This window comes from Amphiura filiformis, chromosome 9 (assembly GCF_039555335.1).
Source record: "Amphiura filiformis chromosome 9, Afil_fr2py, whole genome shotgun sequence".
Taxonomy (NCBI): domain Eukaryota; kingdom Metazoa; phylum Echinodermata; class Ophiuroidea; order Amphilepidida; family Amphiuridae; genus Amphiura; species Amphiura filiformis.
The window spans coordinates 28,875,376-28,894,990 of record NC_092636.1 but is presented as its reverse complement, the minus strand read 5'-3'; the positions used below and the strand labels follow the sequence as shown (position 1 = coordinate 28,894,990).

The 19,615-nt window shown below is 37.0% G+C and overlaps 1 protein-coding gene across 1 annotated transcript in view; it reads right to left on the bottom strand.

Moving 5' to 3' along the window:
- Positions 1-19,615, bottom strand: part of LOC140160830 (IgGFc-binding protein-like) — a 94,845-nt gene that overhangs the window by 26,665 nt on the left and 48,565 nt on the right. Inside the window, exons 44-53 of the mRNA XM_072184141.1 lie at positions 18,642-18,794; positions 8,644-8,828; positions 6,797-7,029; positions 5,732-6,163; positions 4,082-4,513; positions 2,567-2,815; positions 1,690-1,852; positions 890-1,017; positions 433-693; positions 67-276 (exon numbers count right to left, since the gene is read on the bottom strand). Coding sequence (XP_072040242.1) covers positions 67-276; positions 433-693; positions 890-1,017; positions 1,690-1,852; positions 2,567-2,815; positions 4,082-4,513; positions 5,732-6,163; positions 6,797-7,029; positions 8,644-8,828; positions 18,642-18,794 — 2,446 coding nt within the window. The remainder of the gene's footprint in view (positions 1-66; positions 277-432; positions 694-889; positions 1,018-1,689; positions 1,853-2,566; positions 2,816-4,081; positions 4,514-5,731; positions 6,164-6,796; positions 7,030-8,643; positions 8,829-18,641; positions 18,795-19,615) is intronic.

Below are 19,615 nucleotides of genomic sequence, written 5' to 3'. Positions count from 1 at the left end.
ATGTAAAGTTAACCGACACAATGAGTTGTTGGCAGGCACTGACAAGGGAAAATGTATAATACAAACCCTTTTCATCACACATGTATAGTGGACAACACTCTCCAGGTACATGGTAAGCTGTACATTCTTGTCCTGGTAATCTCACCGGTTCCTGACATGCCATTGCAACACACGCTAGCTCTTTATTGAAACATGTACACTCGAGGCAAGGATCTTTTGGGTCTACTGCTCTATGACCTTCGGGAACGAAGAAATCATCTTCTTTTGTACACCCACCTGTGCGATATGAAATAATATTCATGATTGTTCTACAAATATTATTATTAAGTTATTATTATTAAGTCTAATTACTTCGCTAAATAAAAGTTTCAAAAAGGTGTTTCAAATAAAGCCATCGTTTTTCATGTGGTTCTACAAATAATATTTACTTACCATACTGAATATGCAATCCCCCGCCTCGCGCAAACGTATTGGATCCCACAAGTTGTGCTGTGTTAACTATGGAGATATTCATGGTGACCAATTGTTGGAATAGCCAATCCGACCAGAGAATAGTATCTCTGTATATACCGATATCAAATGGATGGATATCTGTTGCATCACCGGTGTTAATAAGAAGTGTACGCTCTCCACCATCTAGATCTGATGACTCAATTTTGTTCAATCCCGCGTCACACCAATACATGCGGCCAGCTGTCAAAGGAAAATACCATTAAAATGATAACATCTCCTGGCCTGCTGTAGAATAACATTCACTATCTTTGGTTAGTAAGTAATGTTCCCAAAATGACATAACTGTAAAGATACACGTTTCACTTTACTCCGTTTTTATAGATTCCCAACAAAAAAAATATAATAAATATAACAGGTATAAAATATTATAAATTACCTGTAAAGTCAATGGCAAGCCCATTGGGCCATTGCAGATCAGTGTCGATCAATGTAAGTCTATCAGTTCCATCCAGGTTAGATCGTTCAACCCTTGGTGCATCTCCCCAATCAGTCCAAAATAGACGGCTTGTGAAACGAAAAGCATTTATATAGTCATATGCTTATGGGCCACGAGTAGATAATATTCATTTTCAACGGAAGTAACATGTAATTGTGGACACAGCTAGTTCTTGCTCTAAGCCCTCGATACATTCTTGAATAAATCTAGACTAAACGATACAATAAAATAATATGCAAACGTAAAGTAGACATTGTGTATAGATTGTGAAATATGTAAAACAAATTGAATTCCTTCTGCAAATTTCGACCATAATGGGCCAACCACCCAGTAAATATAGATATTGGTCTCAAGGTGGTACTACACCCCTTGATAAATTTGTGCCTATTTTTGCATTTTTCTGAAAAATAATAACACACTGGTAACAAAAGTTATGTATATTATAGGGGCAAGGAATTCAGTTAATACTACACTGGAATTTCAGTGACTCAAGACAAGCGGTACGTTATTTACGATAAGAAAAGAGGTAGCCCTACCGCTAGAATGTATTTTCCTTACATTATAATAACCACTTGTCTTGAATCACCGAAATTTCAGTGAAGTAATTGGATTCCTCACCCCTATAATATACTTTTGTTACCAGTGTGGAGTTATTTTTTGAGAAAAATGCAAAATTAGTCTCAAAATTTATCAGGAGGTGTAGTACCACCTTAACAGCCGGAAATGCAAGATCAACTTACCCATTGGTTGCATCAACTACGATTGCACGTGGTTCTTGACTATCCATGTCTAGGATACTATGTCTGGCGCTACCGTCGAGGTTGGCTCGTTCAATTGTATCATATCCAGTATCAGTCCAATATATATGACGGTGTATTACGTCAATAGCCAACCCATCAGCAACTTATGGACATAAAATGACAAAACAAACGCTTATTACATTTATAAGCATAATGAAGGATTAAATATACGTATATCATAACATTTGGGTCATCATTTTCTATGACAATCAGCTAAGAATTTTTTTTTTTTTTTTTGGGGTGGGGATTTATACGTTTGTGTGTGGCAAATCTCAGCGAAATAAGGATTATTATAAACTTTTTAAAATCGTTTCTTGAGATGGAGCACTGCGTTTCAAATATATTCGCTGTTGAGTTGCCTAGTAGCATATGTGTCATAAAATTATTCTTACACGAGTCCAGGATTATGAAAGCCACGTCACAAAAAAACCCCATTATTTTACAAATATATAGTGAGTCAATTCATTACTATAATAAAATAATGAAGGATTAAATATACGTATATCATAACATTTGGGTCATCATTTTCTATGACAATCAGCTAAGAATGTTTTTTTTGGGGTGGGGATTTATACGTTTGTGTGTGGCAAATCTCAGCGAAATAAGGATTATTATAAACTTTTTAAAATCGTTTCTTGAGATGGAGCACTGCGTTTCAAATATATTCGCTGTTGAGTTGCCTAGTAGCATATGTGTCATAAAAATTATTCTTACACGAGTCCAGGATTATGAAAGCCACGTCACAAAAAAACCCCATTATTTTACAAATATATAGTGAGTCAATTCATTACTATAATAAAAGAAAAGTGTTACTCACCCGAAGTATTTCCGAGATCTAACACAACTGCCTGATCAGATCCGTCAAGATAACAACGACTTATTGTTTTCTTCAGGACATCAGTCCAATATAGCATTTGATCTACTGGATCAAAATCTATGGCGACCGGGGCTCCTAAATTTTCCAAAGGAATAGGTTGGAATTCCAGAGTATCTAATGCAGCAATTCGTATAGCTCCCGCTAAGTCAGCGACTAATACAAATCCATTTGTAAGATCTATGTCCATATCTATAGGGAAGTAAAAAACAAACTCTTTACTTAAAGGCTCAATCAGTGATTTGCACATCCGGACGAACGTAAAAATCATCAAAATTCAGATTTTGGTACCTTTCTCATTGTCGTAGATGTGCTAACATAGCAATATAGTGGTTCGCCGAAAGACACGTGTATTTAAAAGACAAAATAAGCCATTTTACATGAATCTGTAATTTAAATACTGACAGTATATAAATTAGCTTCATGTATTTGAATGGGGCTTCAACGTCATCAATTTCTTTGTTTTTTGCTAAAATTTTCATTTCAAAAAACCAAATGACAATTTGAATTACTTATTATCCTTCACTTGCAATAGTTATAAATAATTTTAATTGTTTTACACTTGCGTTGGGATCACTGAATGGGTCTTTAACAAAATCGCGAATGTGGTATAAAATGGTGATAAAATTCATTCATACACTCTTAGAGAACCACGTAGCCAATCAGAACAGACGTTAGAAAAATACGCATTTGCGCTGAGATGTTGGTGCGTCTAATGCACTTTCCGCTTCGGGGCTCGTTTATGAGATACATCAACATTACTTTGTCCAAAGTCTCTCTCATCAAGTAATACGCAGTTGCAATGAAAGCTCATCTGTATTCGCAGACATCATAATTTCTTATTTCAAATTTTTGTTGTAACTGGTAGAAAGTGCAACTACCCCAAATAGGCATTTGATCGTACGCATGCAACTGATAACAAGAGAGAACTAACAAAACCACAATGACAAAGCAAATGTGGAGAATATAAGCATGGTAAAGGGCAAGTACTGTTATCCCATATCAAGAGGATCTTTGAGGTCCTCAGAAGAACTTTCAGCAGTTACGGTGTCAGGGTTTGTTTCAATTGGTTTTGGATGGAGATTCTATAAATTGATTGAGAAGAGCAGCAATGACACTCCATGCATTACATCCAGATGTTAAATATACATCATATTTAAGCATAGCAATCCAGATGTTAAATCTACATCATATTCAAATGTGGTGGAAACAGAATGGGGCGTTTTATTTTAAGCCCGTAGTAGTTCTAGGGCGATAAAACCTCAATTTTAGTAACTAAAATGCAACTTAAAAATTGACCGATGTTATTTTTCTGAAATTACCAAGTATGCAAATGTAGAAATGTAATCAAGTAGTTGCCATACCTGATCTTCTCCAAAAGAATAAAAAGTCCTGTACCTCAATGACGATGAAACCTAGGCGTTGTCGACATTTTCATAGAACATGGACGCCACTTACCTTCTTCACAAACTCTTGCAATGCATAACGTATATTTATTAGACACTGGTTGTCTGCTCTCAAACTCAAAGTCTGGTGTAGGACTATCTCCTTTGGTAAAATCTATACAAATGTATTGATATTCTCCGCATCCGATGAAATGGATATCAAGTTCTCCTGGCGACTCCAAGAAAAATATTGAGTTGGCTCCTTCAAGAGATTGTGCTTGCTGAGTCTCCGTCAACACCTGCTCAATACGCTGAAACGGCTCACCAGATCCGTCCGTTGTCTTGCTCCCGTATATTGATAATTTCCATAGTCCAACACCGGAGACATCAGGGCTATTGGATGCAAAGTCAACAGTTGTATTGGCAACAAAGCTGTCTTTGATTCCTGCTTGCAACGGAGCAGTCACAATGTGTACCTCCATTCCGGAGACGAGTACAGGTGGTGCTACAAAATAATGTCAAGAATTTTATTGCTCAACAGTCTGAGAGTCAGTGGCGTAGCTTTAAGGTCAGTACCGAGGCATTGTTTTCCTTATCCCTCTTTATGTTACTGGGACGGATTGGGACAGCAGGGGTTTACACAATAATCTCTTTTTATTTGACCACGACATATGTGCATGAGCTATATAAACGGGACTAACGGATACTCTCACGGTTCATTTATCCAATTCTAAATACAAACCCTGAATTTAATCTAGAGATTCCACCGGAATTGAACCCGAGACGTAATGCACCAAATACGAGTACCTTAAACATTAGGCCATGTTCTCCCATGTTATGACTTTGTAAAAGGGCAATAGATGTACTAATTGGACTAATAATTATTATGTTTCATTATAACACTATAATGTTTCATACACTCTTATATAGTGTGAACCAATGAGCGTAAACGTTAGAAAAATACGAACCATGCATTGATTGTGCATAATGGGCGGCCACGCGCTCCGCGTACAACGCGCAGTGCACTCGGAGGTGTTAATTTTCTTGAGGGTTGATGCATTTTATTATTTCCTTTTATTTTTAGTGACAATTTTGTTATAAAAAAAATTGTCGTGTATGAAATAGGTTTATAAATGAAATGCCCTTAGATGTTGAAGTTAGACACATCAACATCTCAGGACTCGTGCATTATTTTGTACAATTCACTCCAAACAAGTAATACACATTTATTAACCTATAAACCTAAATAGTAAAATTATGTCAAATACCAGTCAAGTAACCGTCTATTATCACCGAATGTATCTACTAAATTATTTGTCGGGTTAGCCGTCGGACAAGTTTAGAACTGTGAAGCTTTTTGTCAGGAGCAAGCTCTGACTTCTTCAGGACAAAGTACCTAAAATGAGACATGTAAGCCGCCCATTCCCTACTGGTGGCTCTGAAAAGAGCTGTTCACTGAAGTCTCTTGTCGACAGAGAACAATCTGATCTCGTCTATCTGCAAGGTTTGGCTTAGTTAATTTGTTAATTATGTCAAATTTCAGTCAAGTAACTGTCTATTATCACTGAACGTTTTTGGCGGGTTAGCCGTCGGACATGTTTAGAACTGTAACGCCTTTGTCAGGAGTAAGCTCTGACTTCTTCAGAACAAAGTACCAAAGAATGAGACATGTAGGCTGCCCATTACCTTAAAAAATTAAAAATAGTTAAACCTTTCATCCTACCTCCCTGTTCTGTACATCTGTCAGTGCACACCGTTATTTTAGTCGGGCTTGCCTGTTGAAATGATGTAAACGTAAAGTCTATGCTTGGTCTAATTCCTTTTGTAAAATCAAAACACAGATATCTGAATTCCTTATCACAACCAAGAGCAGTGACGTCAAGTTCTCCTTCAGCATTTACAAACGTAAGATTTGTACCGCCTAGATACGATTGCCCTTGTTGACTTTGGGATAAAATTTGCTCATTGCGTTGGAATTGATTCCCAGATCCATCGCTGTTTGAACTACCGTACATCGATAGTTTCCACAAGTCAGTCCCTTCAACTTGTGGGGTTGTGTCTGAAAAGCCTACTGTTGCATTCACTGTAAAAGGGTCTGGTACACCTTCTTTTATGCCAGATGCAGACCATCTGACGTTGAAAGCTTGCGCATGAACTACAACATAAAAAATCAATAATACAAATAATAAAGGAGAACAAAAATGTGAATTTATAATTTTATACTTTTTGGGGAATCTCATTATTAAGTCATTAATTTATTATATATCTTTGTTTACCCACAGAATTAGAAATAGTCGCAATGTATAGATTGATATACATGCTAATGCAATACAGTTTGTCCACTTTGAAGTACAAAGTGATAACGCACGCGTATACAGTGCGTTAACAGTGCGTAATGCTACGCCTCTGCTGCAGGTATGCGTGCCTTCAAAGTCGGCACAATGCGTGCGTCCGCGTCTGTACTTTGTACTTCAGAGTAGACTGACTGTAAGTGAGAAAAACCTCATGACAAATTATTCTAAAGATCAACAGCAAAACCTCATATGAAACAACAGGGCACCAGTTAGATAAACCTCATGATAATCTTATTTTCAATGTTGATCAAATTCTTTTTTGTATGTCAATTTATCGCATCACTCCTGATACTCCTGGCCCACTTGTTACATTATGAAGTTTTGCATTTGATCTTTGGAATTACATATGGGTTTTTTTACGCCCAGCGACATCGACAATATACTTTGTTTAACATATTTTGAAAATTGTATTTCTGTACTAAATAATAACTTACCTCCCATCGTTTGTCTCTTGCTCCTCACTTGTAATGGTTTGGTATTATCTCTAGTTGTGGATGAGCCAGTAGCATCACCCAATACTGTAGATATATGACTACGCTCCGATAGTACAGTGTCACCTACATATCTTTTCACAGTAATAGATCGTTTTCGTTTGGCTCGAACTGCTGGTGGATTATCTCGCTCTGCAGTTTCCTCTGAAGTTTCATCGACAGGTTCTTCTCTAGTTCTGTTACGATATTTAAAGGTTAATGAACGCGTATTACTTATTGGGAGAGAAATTAGACAAAATAATGCACGCGCGCTGATGTTGATGCGTCTAATGCACGAGCCCCGAAAGGGGAGTGCATTAGACGCATCAACATTAGCGCAAGTACATTATACTGTCTAATGTCTCGAGCAATAAGTAATACGCGTTTATTAATCTATTTCATACACGAGAAGGGAAAAAAACACGTGATTTTTACTTATTTTAAATAACAAATTATCACTAAAAATGTTGGAAAATAGAACCACATATAAATGCATCAACCTGTCCGAAAAATGAATCAATCCTACGCGACGCGAAACACTGCGCGTAGTACGCGGAGCGCGGAGTGAACAATATACACAATCAATGTTTCGTACTTTTCTAACAGCTTTTCTGATTGGCTGCTTTGATATAGGAGTGTATGAATTTATATTATTATATAGTCTCCTCCGCAGCCAGTTTGGTTACGCTCCCTCCACACAAACAGTCTGCCAATTGCCACTTATAACGCCGTTTCTGATTGGCTACACGAAAGTAGCCGTAGAGCTGTACATACGGGAACTTGATTGACCTCACTCAGCTGGCGAGATGGCAGGTCAAAATTGCTCATGAATAATAAAGTAGCCGTCTAGCCGATCGACCAATTGAAAGCTTTGTTTGACGTCAAGCTGGATGACGTCGACAGAAAACCGTTAGCGAATCAAAAAGGACCAGTTCGTGATCATTGGCAGACTGTTTGTGTGGAGGGAGCGGAACCAAACTGGCTGCTGTGGAGACTAATTATTATATAGCTAGTGCTACCCAAATATGTATTGATATTGTCGGTCACTATCACGCCCGGCGATTATGACTGATTTACTGACTTACATACACACTTACATACATCACCTAATGCTAATTGCTAATTTCAGTTATTCTGATTAGAACAAGAAAGACTTCTACCTAAGACAATGACAAAATGTGACGTGTCATGTCAAAAGGAGACACTTTTGGGCAGGATAATAAATGGAGAAATAGCCAAATATCTGCCCGGGGGTGATTTTTTCACAATTTGGGTTTGTTGCGAATTTGTGATGTTATTAATGTTAAAAATATTGTCTGATAGTTTCAGACCGGAATATAACTGGCATCTGGTATTTTTTGAGACATTTGTCAAGGTACTCTCAACATTGTCAATAATATTTTTAAAGGTCGATATCACAATTTCCCATTTTATAATACCATAACTTACGAACTCAATATCTTCGTTTAGGAATGTCCGATTTCATTGGGGAAAACGGCGTTGTGGAGCAAAATATCTCTTTTATTAAGAAATGTAAAAACCTCAAAATTGATAACCTGCCCAAAAGTGTCTCCTTTTGACATGACACGTCACAAATATCTTAATCATGGTCGGACGCGTTTTTACTCCTTTCAAAAGCGATAATTCGTTCGAATACCTTATACTATTCAGATGGCTCCAACTTGTTTTTTGTATTGTCTTTATAATATTAGTAATAACAACGCTAAAACGAAAATTACGATTATGGTCAAATTACATCACCACATTTTCCTAATACACATTTACCGTGCCTGAAAAAAAGTTTCACTTACCCCGTGTTAGATGGGTAAAATACCCCAGTCGTAGCAGTGATGATTGCACAGCGTTCTTCGGCATCCTCTTTGATACTTGATGCTACTGTGTCGCATACATCTTCATCTGTAGGGCAATCCGTACACATTTCACATTCGGACTGGTTTGTTGCCCAGCTGTGTCCCCAAACGTTTATGTTGGGTTCCTATTTCCAATCAGGAAGAATATTGGTATTGATAAAACGTAAACTAAAGAATTAAAAAAAAAACACCTGTATTTGCCATTGAATTTATACGAAGATTCTTGTAATATGAATGTTCCATAGTGCAGTTATACTGCACAGCAAATATGATTCGACCTTTGCAATACTTAAAACCTGGTTAACAGGAAACTATTCCAGCAAAATCAATCGATAAAGTATAGTCTATCCTCCACATTGAATGGTGGACTGCACTTATGCCCAAATATGGCACCTGCCAATCAATAATCACCCACTTGAAATCCCATGACTTGCTGCACTGACCAAAGTTATGGACAGATATGGGAGCTGTTTTTTGCTGTTATCTGTCATTTACATATCAGGGAGGTACGAACATTTGCAGATGCCCCTACATGCAATGTATACATTATTCTTGATTGACAGCAAGTACAAAAAATATCCGTCAAATATCCGTCAAGAGGTTTAGCTTTAATGCCCTTCGGAAGAGAGCGGTCTACAAGTGAGTGATAGTCACTAAAAGTTGCATTCGATTTACACAGGGAATTTTGCAGGCCATGCCGTTTAGTTCCCTACTAACTAAAACACCAAAGTGCAAATATTTTCAAATATCTAAATTAGCTAAAAGTTTAGGACATATTACAACACTATATTTCCTAGAATTTCAGAGAGTACAATAAATATTGGCCGGTTATTTTTCACACAGTGACGTTAACTAGGAAATGCCCTATACCTCTAACATACACTGTTTGTAGAGGTCACACCTCAATGGCGAAAGCACTGTGTATTGTGTATAGGAAAATGAACAGTAACTGCAGTATGCAAAATCTATTGAATAATAATTTAATTGCTCGTTTTACTGTCGGCTGCAAAATGAGTATTGCACTCCATGCGAGTGCATTTTTCGTTTCCCATTGTACGCCACGTTATCCGAGTATTCAATACACTGCGTTCATTAACACATGCGTAGACACGCGGTGACCACATCGACCCGCCAATTACAGTTATGGATGCGTGCTCATCTTAAAATATATGGTATGCATAAAACGCATGGGCCAAATATTAATTGAGGTGTGTCGGGAGATGGTATAAATAAAATTAATGTTTAACAGAAAATGTGCTTCCATGAGTTTACATTATGGTGCTCATAATGTAGTGCATTGCCTAAAATGACGGATTTAAGGATCTGTTATTATCATATTTATCATGATTTGAGGTCAAATTCAGTGGCGTAGATTTCTTTTTGACATTGGGGGATGGGGTTGGAAAAAAATTTCTTGAAATAATGATGCACCTTTTGGCATGTAGTCATATTTCCTAAACTTTGCCCAAGGGAGGGGGGGCTCCTCCCACACAGTGGCGTAACTAGGGTTGGTAGCGCCCGGGGCAAGCATAGGGCCTGCACTTTGTCTCGTTTTTTGCAGGTTTACATGGTCCAATAATCACAAGATGACTGACATGTGGTAACAAAGGAACCAGTCACTGTACTGCAAGTTGATTAATTCCTGTATGATTGGTCATTCAATACATGCCTGTGACACACTATAGCCTTTTCAAAATGTAATACATGTTTGCTTGACTGCATTGACAATAGAGGGTATTCATTACTACGTCATTGATGTGATTGCTCATGCATAAAATTCCTCCACATAGGTTGTTTAGCTTAATCGGGAGAGTGACCTCTTGAAATGATGATCACAGTTATCTTTGAGTTATTACAGTGAGGCACACGTACAATGTTCAACACAAAGTGAACAATACTATAACTTGGAGGACAAACAAACCAACACCGCCAAATTCGACTGACATGTGTACAACGTGGGAAGCTATGGGGAAATTGAACACTTGTTGTCTGATCATGCATGTGTTTATGGTTCGGGTAGCGGTTACTTAGCAACTCTCGTTCCGCTTGGGTTTATTGCATACACTCTATACCCGGGAACAATTCACACAGTATGCATTGACCAGGGACTGTGTATGACGGGACTTGAAACGGATTATAGATAGCTATTGTCAAGCTATTGTTATCAGATTATCTTTTATGACATTCGATTACATGCGAGTTGCATCGAGGGCGTGATGTTTGTTTTCTTATTATTTACTCATGTTGCCCTATTCAAATATTTCTAAAGTTATGTCAAATAGAGCGTGTTTATAGTGAGCCAGATTATCCGGTATTTAGCGTATAAGTACATCTTATACGGTATTGGTCGCCACTATAAACAGACCAATAGCGCTATTTGCCGCACATATTATACGGAACTGATATCCTTCGATATCGATGGATATTGCAGTATCTTCATTCCGTATACGTCCACTATAAACAGACAGGGATTAACGATGCCGTTATTCAAGGAAGTGGAGCAGGGTAATTTAACTTTTCGAGCTCAAATTTACAACTGTAATAACACATCACCAACAAATATAGTACGGTAATGTGGTAATAATGTTTAAAAATGGCCGGTGTCGTTTCGACGGCAAACTATTTGAAACTGGCACCATATTTGTGTCTCCCACATTGCATTGCGGTGACCTCGAACACGCCGAGTTCAACCACCTCGGATTCAGAATAGCGCTATTGGTTGTCACTATAAACAGCCGAGATAACGGATAAGTCACATTCCATCCTAATCCCATATGCGTATAAGGATACCGTATAAATACCGTACACCACTATAAACACGCTCATAGAGCGTGTTTATAGTGAGCCAGATTATCCGGTATTTAGCGTATAAGTACATGTTATACGGTATTGGTCGCCACTATAAACAGACCAATAGCGCTATTTGCCGCACATATTATACGGAACTGATATCCTTCGATATCGATGGATATTGCAGTTGAGTGCTTGCACGAATGGTCAATAGTTCAAATCATCCTCCAGACAAGCTCCATAAGATATGCTAATGCATGGAGTACAAAGATTTACTTTGATCTATACCAGTTCACAGGTGATTGGTATTGTACTCCATGCATTTGCATATGTCTTCTGGAGCGTGTCTGGAGGATGATTTGAACTTATGATCTTCCGTGCAAGCACCCTATTGTGTAAAATGTCTATCCTTTGTAGAACATAATTTCTGTGTAGCGATGGTGATTTTGGTATCTAATTATATGTTTTCTTGCATGAGAAATACAACTATGCAACTTAAAAAAACTGTACATGGAACCGATGACCTAATAATTACAATATGGATGTTTTTAGCAGCCCTGTTGCAAAAGAAGGTCATCGGTTCTTTGTATAGTTTTTTTAATTTGCTTAGTTGTATTTCTCATGCAAGAAACATATAATTAGAAAATTACCAAAATCAGACGTTGTTAAGGGCTGGGGTATGAACGATTGGACAGTATTTATTTTGGGACATCAGAGCACATCAGACATATCGAATTGCATTCTGAATACGAAGAATGTCATTCTGATATCAAATAATTTTCAATTTTTGAAATTCGCAATACACATTTTATGGCAAATCATTAAAAATTGATATTTTTGATATTTAACAGTGCTTGAAGTAAACTTTATAAATCTGATGATTTATACTTAAAGTGTATGTAGGTGGGATGAAAAGCCGACGATCAATTGAAAATTTTGACTTTCGTATTGAAGATATGGATTTTTTTCCCAAAACACCAACAAAAATAGGTCTTTTGGGAAAAAAATCCATATCTTCAATATGAAAGGTCAAAATTTTCAATTGACCGTCGGCTTTTTCTCCCTGCTACATACACTTTAAGAATATATCATTAGATTTATATAATTTACTTCGAGGACTGTTATATATATCAAAAATTTGAAAAATATCAAATTTTAATAATTTGTCATAAAATTGGTATTATATTGTGATTTTCAAAAAATAAAAATTATTTGATATCAGAAAGATATGCTTCGTATTCAGAATGCAATTCGATAGGTCTGAGGTGCTCTCATGTCCTACAAAAAATACTGTCGAAACGCAATAAACGCTCATTTTAGATCCCTTAACTCATGGTCAGAATTCAAAAAGGTCGTTGACCTTTGTAATTTATCATCAAAGCGCCCTCTAGAAAGGTCTGACTCATAACAAACTATACATTTTTGGAATCCTCATGACCATACGAGTATTTTGATATATTACTTGGTATAGTTGGTAAAATTTGACCCCCATGTGACCTTGATTGACCCCTCCCGGAATGGCCGGAAGTTTCAGGAGGTGAGCCCAAGCTAAATTTATTCACAATCAATCAAAGATCCCAAAATGACTCTCAAACTTTTGTTCTATGATTTAGTCACGGAGTCTACAGGCTGATCCTCTACCTAAGAGTGCTATAACAAATTTACATTTTTCTGGAATGTGTACACCGTACGCTTTCTGTTCCTAGTGATTTCGATACTGAAATAATTCTTAAAATAACTTTCTTTGATTATTTATGTTGGCATTTCTAGAGTCTATCATTATAGGCAAACATGTAAGCTCATTTCGCAATGTACAAGACAAGCCAGGGAAGACAAGCCACACGCTGTGTTGTAACTGTGCTTGGGTTCGTACCAGGGTATCGAGCAACGTAGTGCCGTACTATTACACTGACTTTCCTATACGGCGAGGATGACAATTTTGACCTCCTCATCTATTTACAAATAGAGAGGTAGAGAAAAGACCGTCCCAATTGTCCAAACATTCAAGTATCAGAAGGATGGTCCACAATAGCGTGATTCACGTAACAGGGATTAAAAAGCTGTCAAGTAGAACCATGTGCTTCTTTTGTCCAATTTGCCATCAAGATTCCAAACGGAAACAGTTCAGACCCAGAGCACGATCATGTCAGAAATTTGTATTTTGTTCTGGGCAGTGGCGTAGCGTCACGTGCCGCCCCCCCCCCCAATCGATTGCAAAATTTTAAAAATCCCACAGGAAAATTGACAAAAAACGGCTTGTGCGCCCCCCAATCAGACCCGGTGCGCTTCCTCCCCATCATGGTCAGTGCCCCCAATCACATGACCCACGCTACGCCACTGGTTCTGGGACTGATTATTCGGACTACGATCAACGTATTATTCATGCTTGCTCAACTGAGGATAATTTGTAAACCAACAAATCTGTTTTGTGCTATTTAAGCAAATAGTTAAACATAATTTCCATAAAATGTAAGCTTTTACTGTCAGATATGTCCCCTTTTAATTTTGAGCCGAACAAATGAGGTAAAGCAAAGAAAATTGGAATTTACTACTAACGCCAATGAATGTTAAACGATTGTAAAACGGTACGATCCTCTGGATGTGTGTGGGGGTGCGTATGTGTGTCCTGCACACGTATTTTTTTCTGCAACTATAACGGGACGCAATACGATACCGGCATGTTATAAGAATCAAACTTACAAGAAAGATGGCTCTTGTCATGTCAAATCCTACAATTCTGTCAGAGAAAATATGCATATTTGCATTAAATTTTTAATTAATTGACATAATTGATTAATTAATAAATATTTTATTTAATGATTTACCATAATTCCAAACATGTCAAAAAATATGTCAAATTAAAGCTAATGAAATGCTTTATAAATTGGTCAGAGCACATTTTGCAGAATGCATTTAGTATTTTAGTTACATGATTCCAAACATTCTATTCCAATTTTTTGCTATACACGCATAGGAGCTGTACTTTTAAAATCCGCGCCTAATCAATAATGAGTCTTTCACTCCATTTTCAAAGTACTGTGCTCCCTGCAGCATTATGGAGTGACCAGGTCTAGAATGTGATGGTTTTGTACAGTGCAACAACGCATAAATGCCCTTTTTGCAATTTTGGACAGATTGACTCGTAATTTAAAATCTAGATTAAAGTGAAAGATGTCACTTACAACATTTTTAATCAACCTCTGATCTTTATAAGAATCAAACTTTCAAGAAATATTGACTCTTGTCAAATCCTACAATTCTGTCAGAGAAAATCTGCTTATTTGTATTAATTTTTTTAATTAATGGACATAATTGATTAATTAATAAATATTTTTTTAATGATTTACCATAACTCCAAACATGTCAAGAAATATGTCAAATTAAAGCTAATGCAATGCTTTATAAATTGGTCAGAGCACATTTTGCAAAATGCATTTAGTATTTTAGTTATAAAATTCCAAACATTCTATTACAAATTTTGGCTATACACGCAAAGGAGCTGTACTTTTAAAATTCGCGCCTAATCAATAATGAGTCTTTCACTCCATTGTTAAAGGACTGTGCTCCCTGTTGCATTATGGAGTGACCAGTTCCTAGAGTATGATGGTTTTGTAGCAGATGACAGTGTTCATTCAAGCCTGTCAAGGTCAGTTATTAGCCACTTGCTGAATGGTTAGGCATTATCAGAGCTATAAAAGAGATGCCTTATGCAGCTGCCAATCACAGTAGAGGTTTGATAACATTTTTTTTTAAACCCAAAAGTGATATAAGGACAAAGCTGTGCAAGTTGGTACTTGATTGTTTGGATTCCTATATGTTGAACATCCCTTGTAGTAGTATTTATTTTATGTGTAATGTATGTTGTTCATAAATTACATAGCTTTTAAATTTAGGGCATTTATGCCCTGTTGCACTGTAGCAGATGACAGTGCTCATTCAAGCCTGTCAAGGTCAGTCAGTAGCCACTTGCTGAATGGATGGCCATTATCAGCTATCAAAGAGATGCCTTGTGCAGCTGCCAATCACAGTAGAGGTTTGATAACATTTTGTTAAATCCAAATGTGATATAAGGACAAAGCTGTGCATGTTGGTACTTAATTGTTTGGATTCTTATGTTGAAATTCCCTTGTATTAGTATTTTTATGTGTAGTGTATATTGTTCATAAATTATATAGCTTTTAAATTTTGGGCATTTTTGCTCTGTTGCACGGTACCATTATGGAATTTGAGCAAATCAATTACCGACACAAGCAGGTATACAGTGTATTATTTTATTTTTATTTCGTATCTCAGGAGCATAGCTCACTTGGTAAGGCATCAGAATTTGGTACACGAGCGCTTCGAACTTTAAATCGGAAGGTGGTGAGTTCGAGCCTCATCACGGTCACATTAATTTTATAAACCAAATATTGTTCGAACTTTTCATATTTGTTTTTATTTTATTGTTTCTTTTCTTTGTCTTTTCTTTTCTTGTTTTATTTAATTTTTTCTTTATTTTTCTTTGATTCATATTGCCAGGGTAAGGAGAGGCGGGAACTAACGGCCCATTAAGTGATTTTTTTTCATCCGGACGATCGTAAAAATCATCAAAATTCAGATTTTGTACTAGTCTGCGGAACTCAGTCTTCAATGATATAGTCAGTAATAATCTGTTGGTCATTATATGACTATCATCATTTGACGACTAAGTTCTTATGATACATCATCCGAAGAGCAGTTTCAGACAATTGCTTGGGATTGATGGGGCAGAGGTTATCTTTTGAATTCTTTCATGACCACTGAAGCAGAGTCAAACCTGTCAAGGACACTCGGCGTGAATTGAACTGACCATGTCACTCGCCACAAAAGAATGTCAAAGGTCATAAAACATCATGGTGTCGTCTGCTAATGGTTCAGCCGAAAGCCGTGTACGTCTAGGTCTATTTAAGACAAAAATAATGCATTTACGTGAATCTGTAATTTATATACTGACAGTATATATAAATTAGCTACATGTATTTGAATGGGGCTTCAACTTCGTCGATACTGCCGTTTTCTTGGGTTTTTGCCAATTTTTTTCTTTTAAAAATTTTATAAAAGTAACAATTTGATTTTTTTTTCACTTTCGCTGGGATCACTGCACTGAATGGGGCTTTGCAACGCGATATATTCAAAACTTGTATTCACCTACTGTTATAGCATTAATCCGATTATTACACAACTTCGCCAGCGTATTTAAGACATCCAATGCAAATAATCACCTAGATTATGACGTATCATACAGTAAATATGGCGGAGTACTCAAATTCATTCAACAAAAGCATGATTACAAGCTATATTGCAATCTACCGCGACAGCTCGTCTCACACACATAACAAATCGTCGGTCGCAACACATAGTGGCGTACGTGAAGGACAAAATATGTTTCCGAGCAAACCGTTTTTGAAGAATATGCTACTAGTAACGGAGTCCATACTCTTCCACTGTTATCTCTCAGTGGCTCGATTCCATTTGAAATTGAAGTTTAAGGTTCAAACTATTAAACTGTGTCTTTAATAATTAACCAGGAATAACTATTATAGGATAATAGCTAGCTCTAAACCTATACGCCACTATGTGAAACGGAAAATTTGGAAAATCACTCTACGCCATTATGTGTTGCGACCGACGAAATGCATTATACGATCAAATAGGTTGACAACGTTTGATTGAATGCACTGCATTGCGCCATGATTACGGTGAAGGACACCGGTTCAAATCCTTTGTATGGAGCCAATTAATAATTTCACGCACATCCTCTATTATTGCCCAATTGTTGCCCGGGATGATTGCACACTGTAAAAGAGCTATTGTTATAATGTTTGATGAAATCGTGTACGGCACAATACAGATAAAGCAGACAGATTTACTACATGTGGTACATGTATATACATAGGGAATGGGAATGTGTGTGAGTGTTACCTAATAGAGGTTATCCGTGTTCTATAAGCTGCATATCATACCAGCGACTCCTATACCTTGTTTAAGACTTTCAAAAGAAGTACCTGCATGTGCAACCATGACTATTTCAAAATAGCCCGCCAAAGTCATGCAGGTAACTCCATTGAATTAGTTTGAATGAGGAATACTACGGGAACCAGTGCCTTTTGTTAGAAGTCACGCATGAGTAAAGTGGATAACCTCTATTATAATAGGGGCGTATCCAAAAATGAATTCACGCCCCTTTCAAAAGTCGAGACAAAGTGCAGGCCCTATGAAACAAAATTTTGCGCCCCTACCGCCCCCCGAGAATATCTTTGACGCGGGCAATCCTTGAAACAATTGCGCGCGAAGCTTGCGAAATTTTGGACAAATGAGGCCTACCACTAATTAATTTTGGTTACTAGAAGTTGAATATGGGTCTTAAAATGTTCTTTTAATTGATTTTGTGCTGAAATTCGCGCGAAACGCGCGAAAATTTGACTTTCATCGCTTGGAGGGGCGCAGAATCGGGGCTGAATTGATCAATTTGGCGCCCCCTAAGGGTAGCACCTGGGGCACGTTGCCCCCCTCTGCCCCCCCTCGTAGTTACCCCACTGCTCCCACATTCAAAACTGGTACGTTGCAAGTGCATTTCAATTTTGATCAACAGTTATTGGTATTTGTGACATGATATGGCCAATGGGGGCCAAAGGAGGCATTTTTGAAAATTGAGTTAATGTAATTATTACATTATACATATAATAGGCTATCATTTAGGCCTACTGAAAACACAAAAGGTCTAGCACACTTGGTTCTATTGTTATAAGGCTATAATTCACTACATTATGAGCACCATAATGTAAATTCATGGAAGTATCATTTTCGATCAAACACTATTTGACACCGTCTCCCGACACACCCCCAATAAATAATTAACACGTGCGGTTTATGCAGCCCCCTTTCAGAGTAGTCTTGGCACTTTGTGAAGGAATATTGCATGCTAAATGCCAAGTTTGAAACTGACCTATGTATAATTGCAAAAAATTAAAAATTACATGTTCCATGCTCAATTGAAGCAACAAAAAAACAAGTTGCACAAAGTGTCATACAAGCTTTAAGACAGTAAGTTATGCAATTCTTGTTACCAGGCTGTTATAGAATTATGTTTTCTAGCTTGTTGTTATTATTCCTTCAATCTACCATCTTACCAATTCTCCGTCTGGAGTCCTTCTACCATTCCGATCCTCATTACCATTACCACACAGGCCACAGAGATTGCCCTGGAAACTGCTAGGTACTTTGACTTTAATGGTTGAAGAACCACTCCATTCCACTACCAGGTTAAAATCTGTCTTCAATGTCTGCATGTAGTATTCATATTAAATAAAAAACAAAAAGAAAATGCTAAATAACCATGTTTTATGGGAAAGCTTTTGATGTTCTATAAAATGATTTGTCAAAAGTCCACATTTTCATTATCAAAATAAAAAAAACGTATCGCAAAGATGATTGTGTATTCTAAAAACGTTTTTTGCGGATGTGGGGTGTATGTGCGTGTCTGCGTTCACGAGCTTCACCTTGTACTTTTACATGTATTTGCTATTTTAAACTAAAAACGTATTGGGGTGTGTGGGGTGGGGGGTGGGGGGGGTGTGTGTCATGCTAGCTGGGATGTACTCACGTCATCAAATTATAGATCATTAATATAGAAAATGCAAATCCATCATAGGTTAACATTTCGAAACATGGATTTGAACCTTGCACAGGGTGTTTTATTTAAGCTCTCCACCTTTCAAAATCTGGCTTAAGCTCATGATTCAGTGTAATAGAAATCAAGTGTTTATCGCTCGAGCACATTGATACCGATCAGATTAAAGACCATTCAGTGATTTGCCCATCCAGAGGATCGTAAAATCATTAACATTTGTGTATTAAAGAAAAAATAAGACATTTTATATGAAATTATATTTTTTTGAAATATTTTTTTGTGACAAAATGTTTATTTCAAAAATATCTAAAAACAATTTGAATGACTTATCCTTCACTTTTAGGCAATACATTTTTGTTCTGGCTGGGATCACTGAATGGGCCTGTAAGTGTAATAAAGCAACCTTTCATAATTATGTTGTAACTAAATTAAAAACGTAAATTGAATACAAATATAAATATATAACGCTTGTTA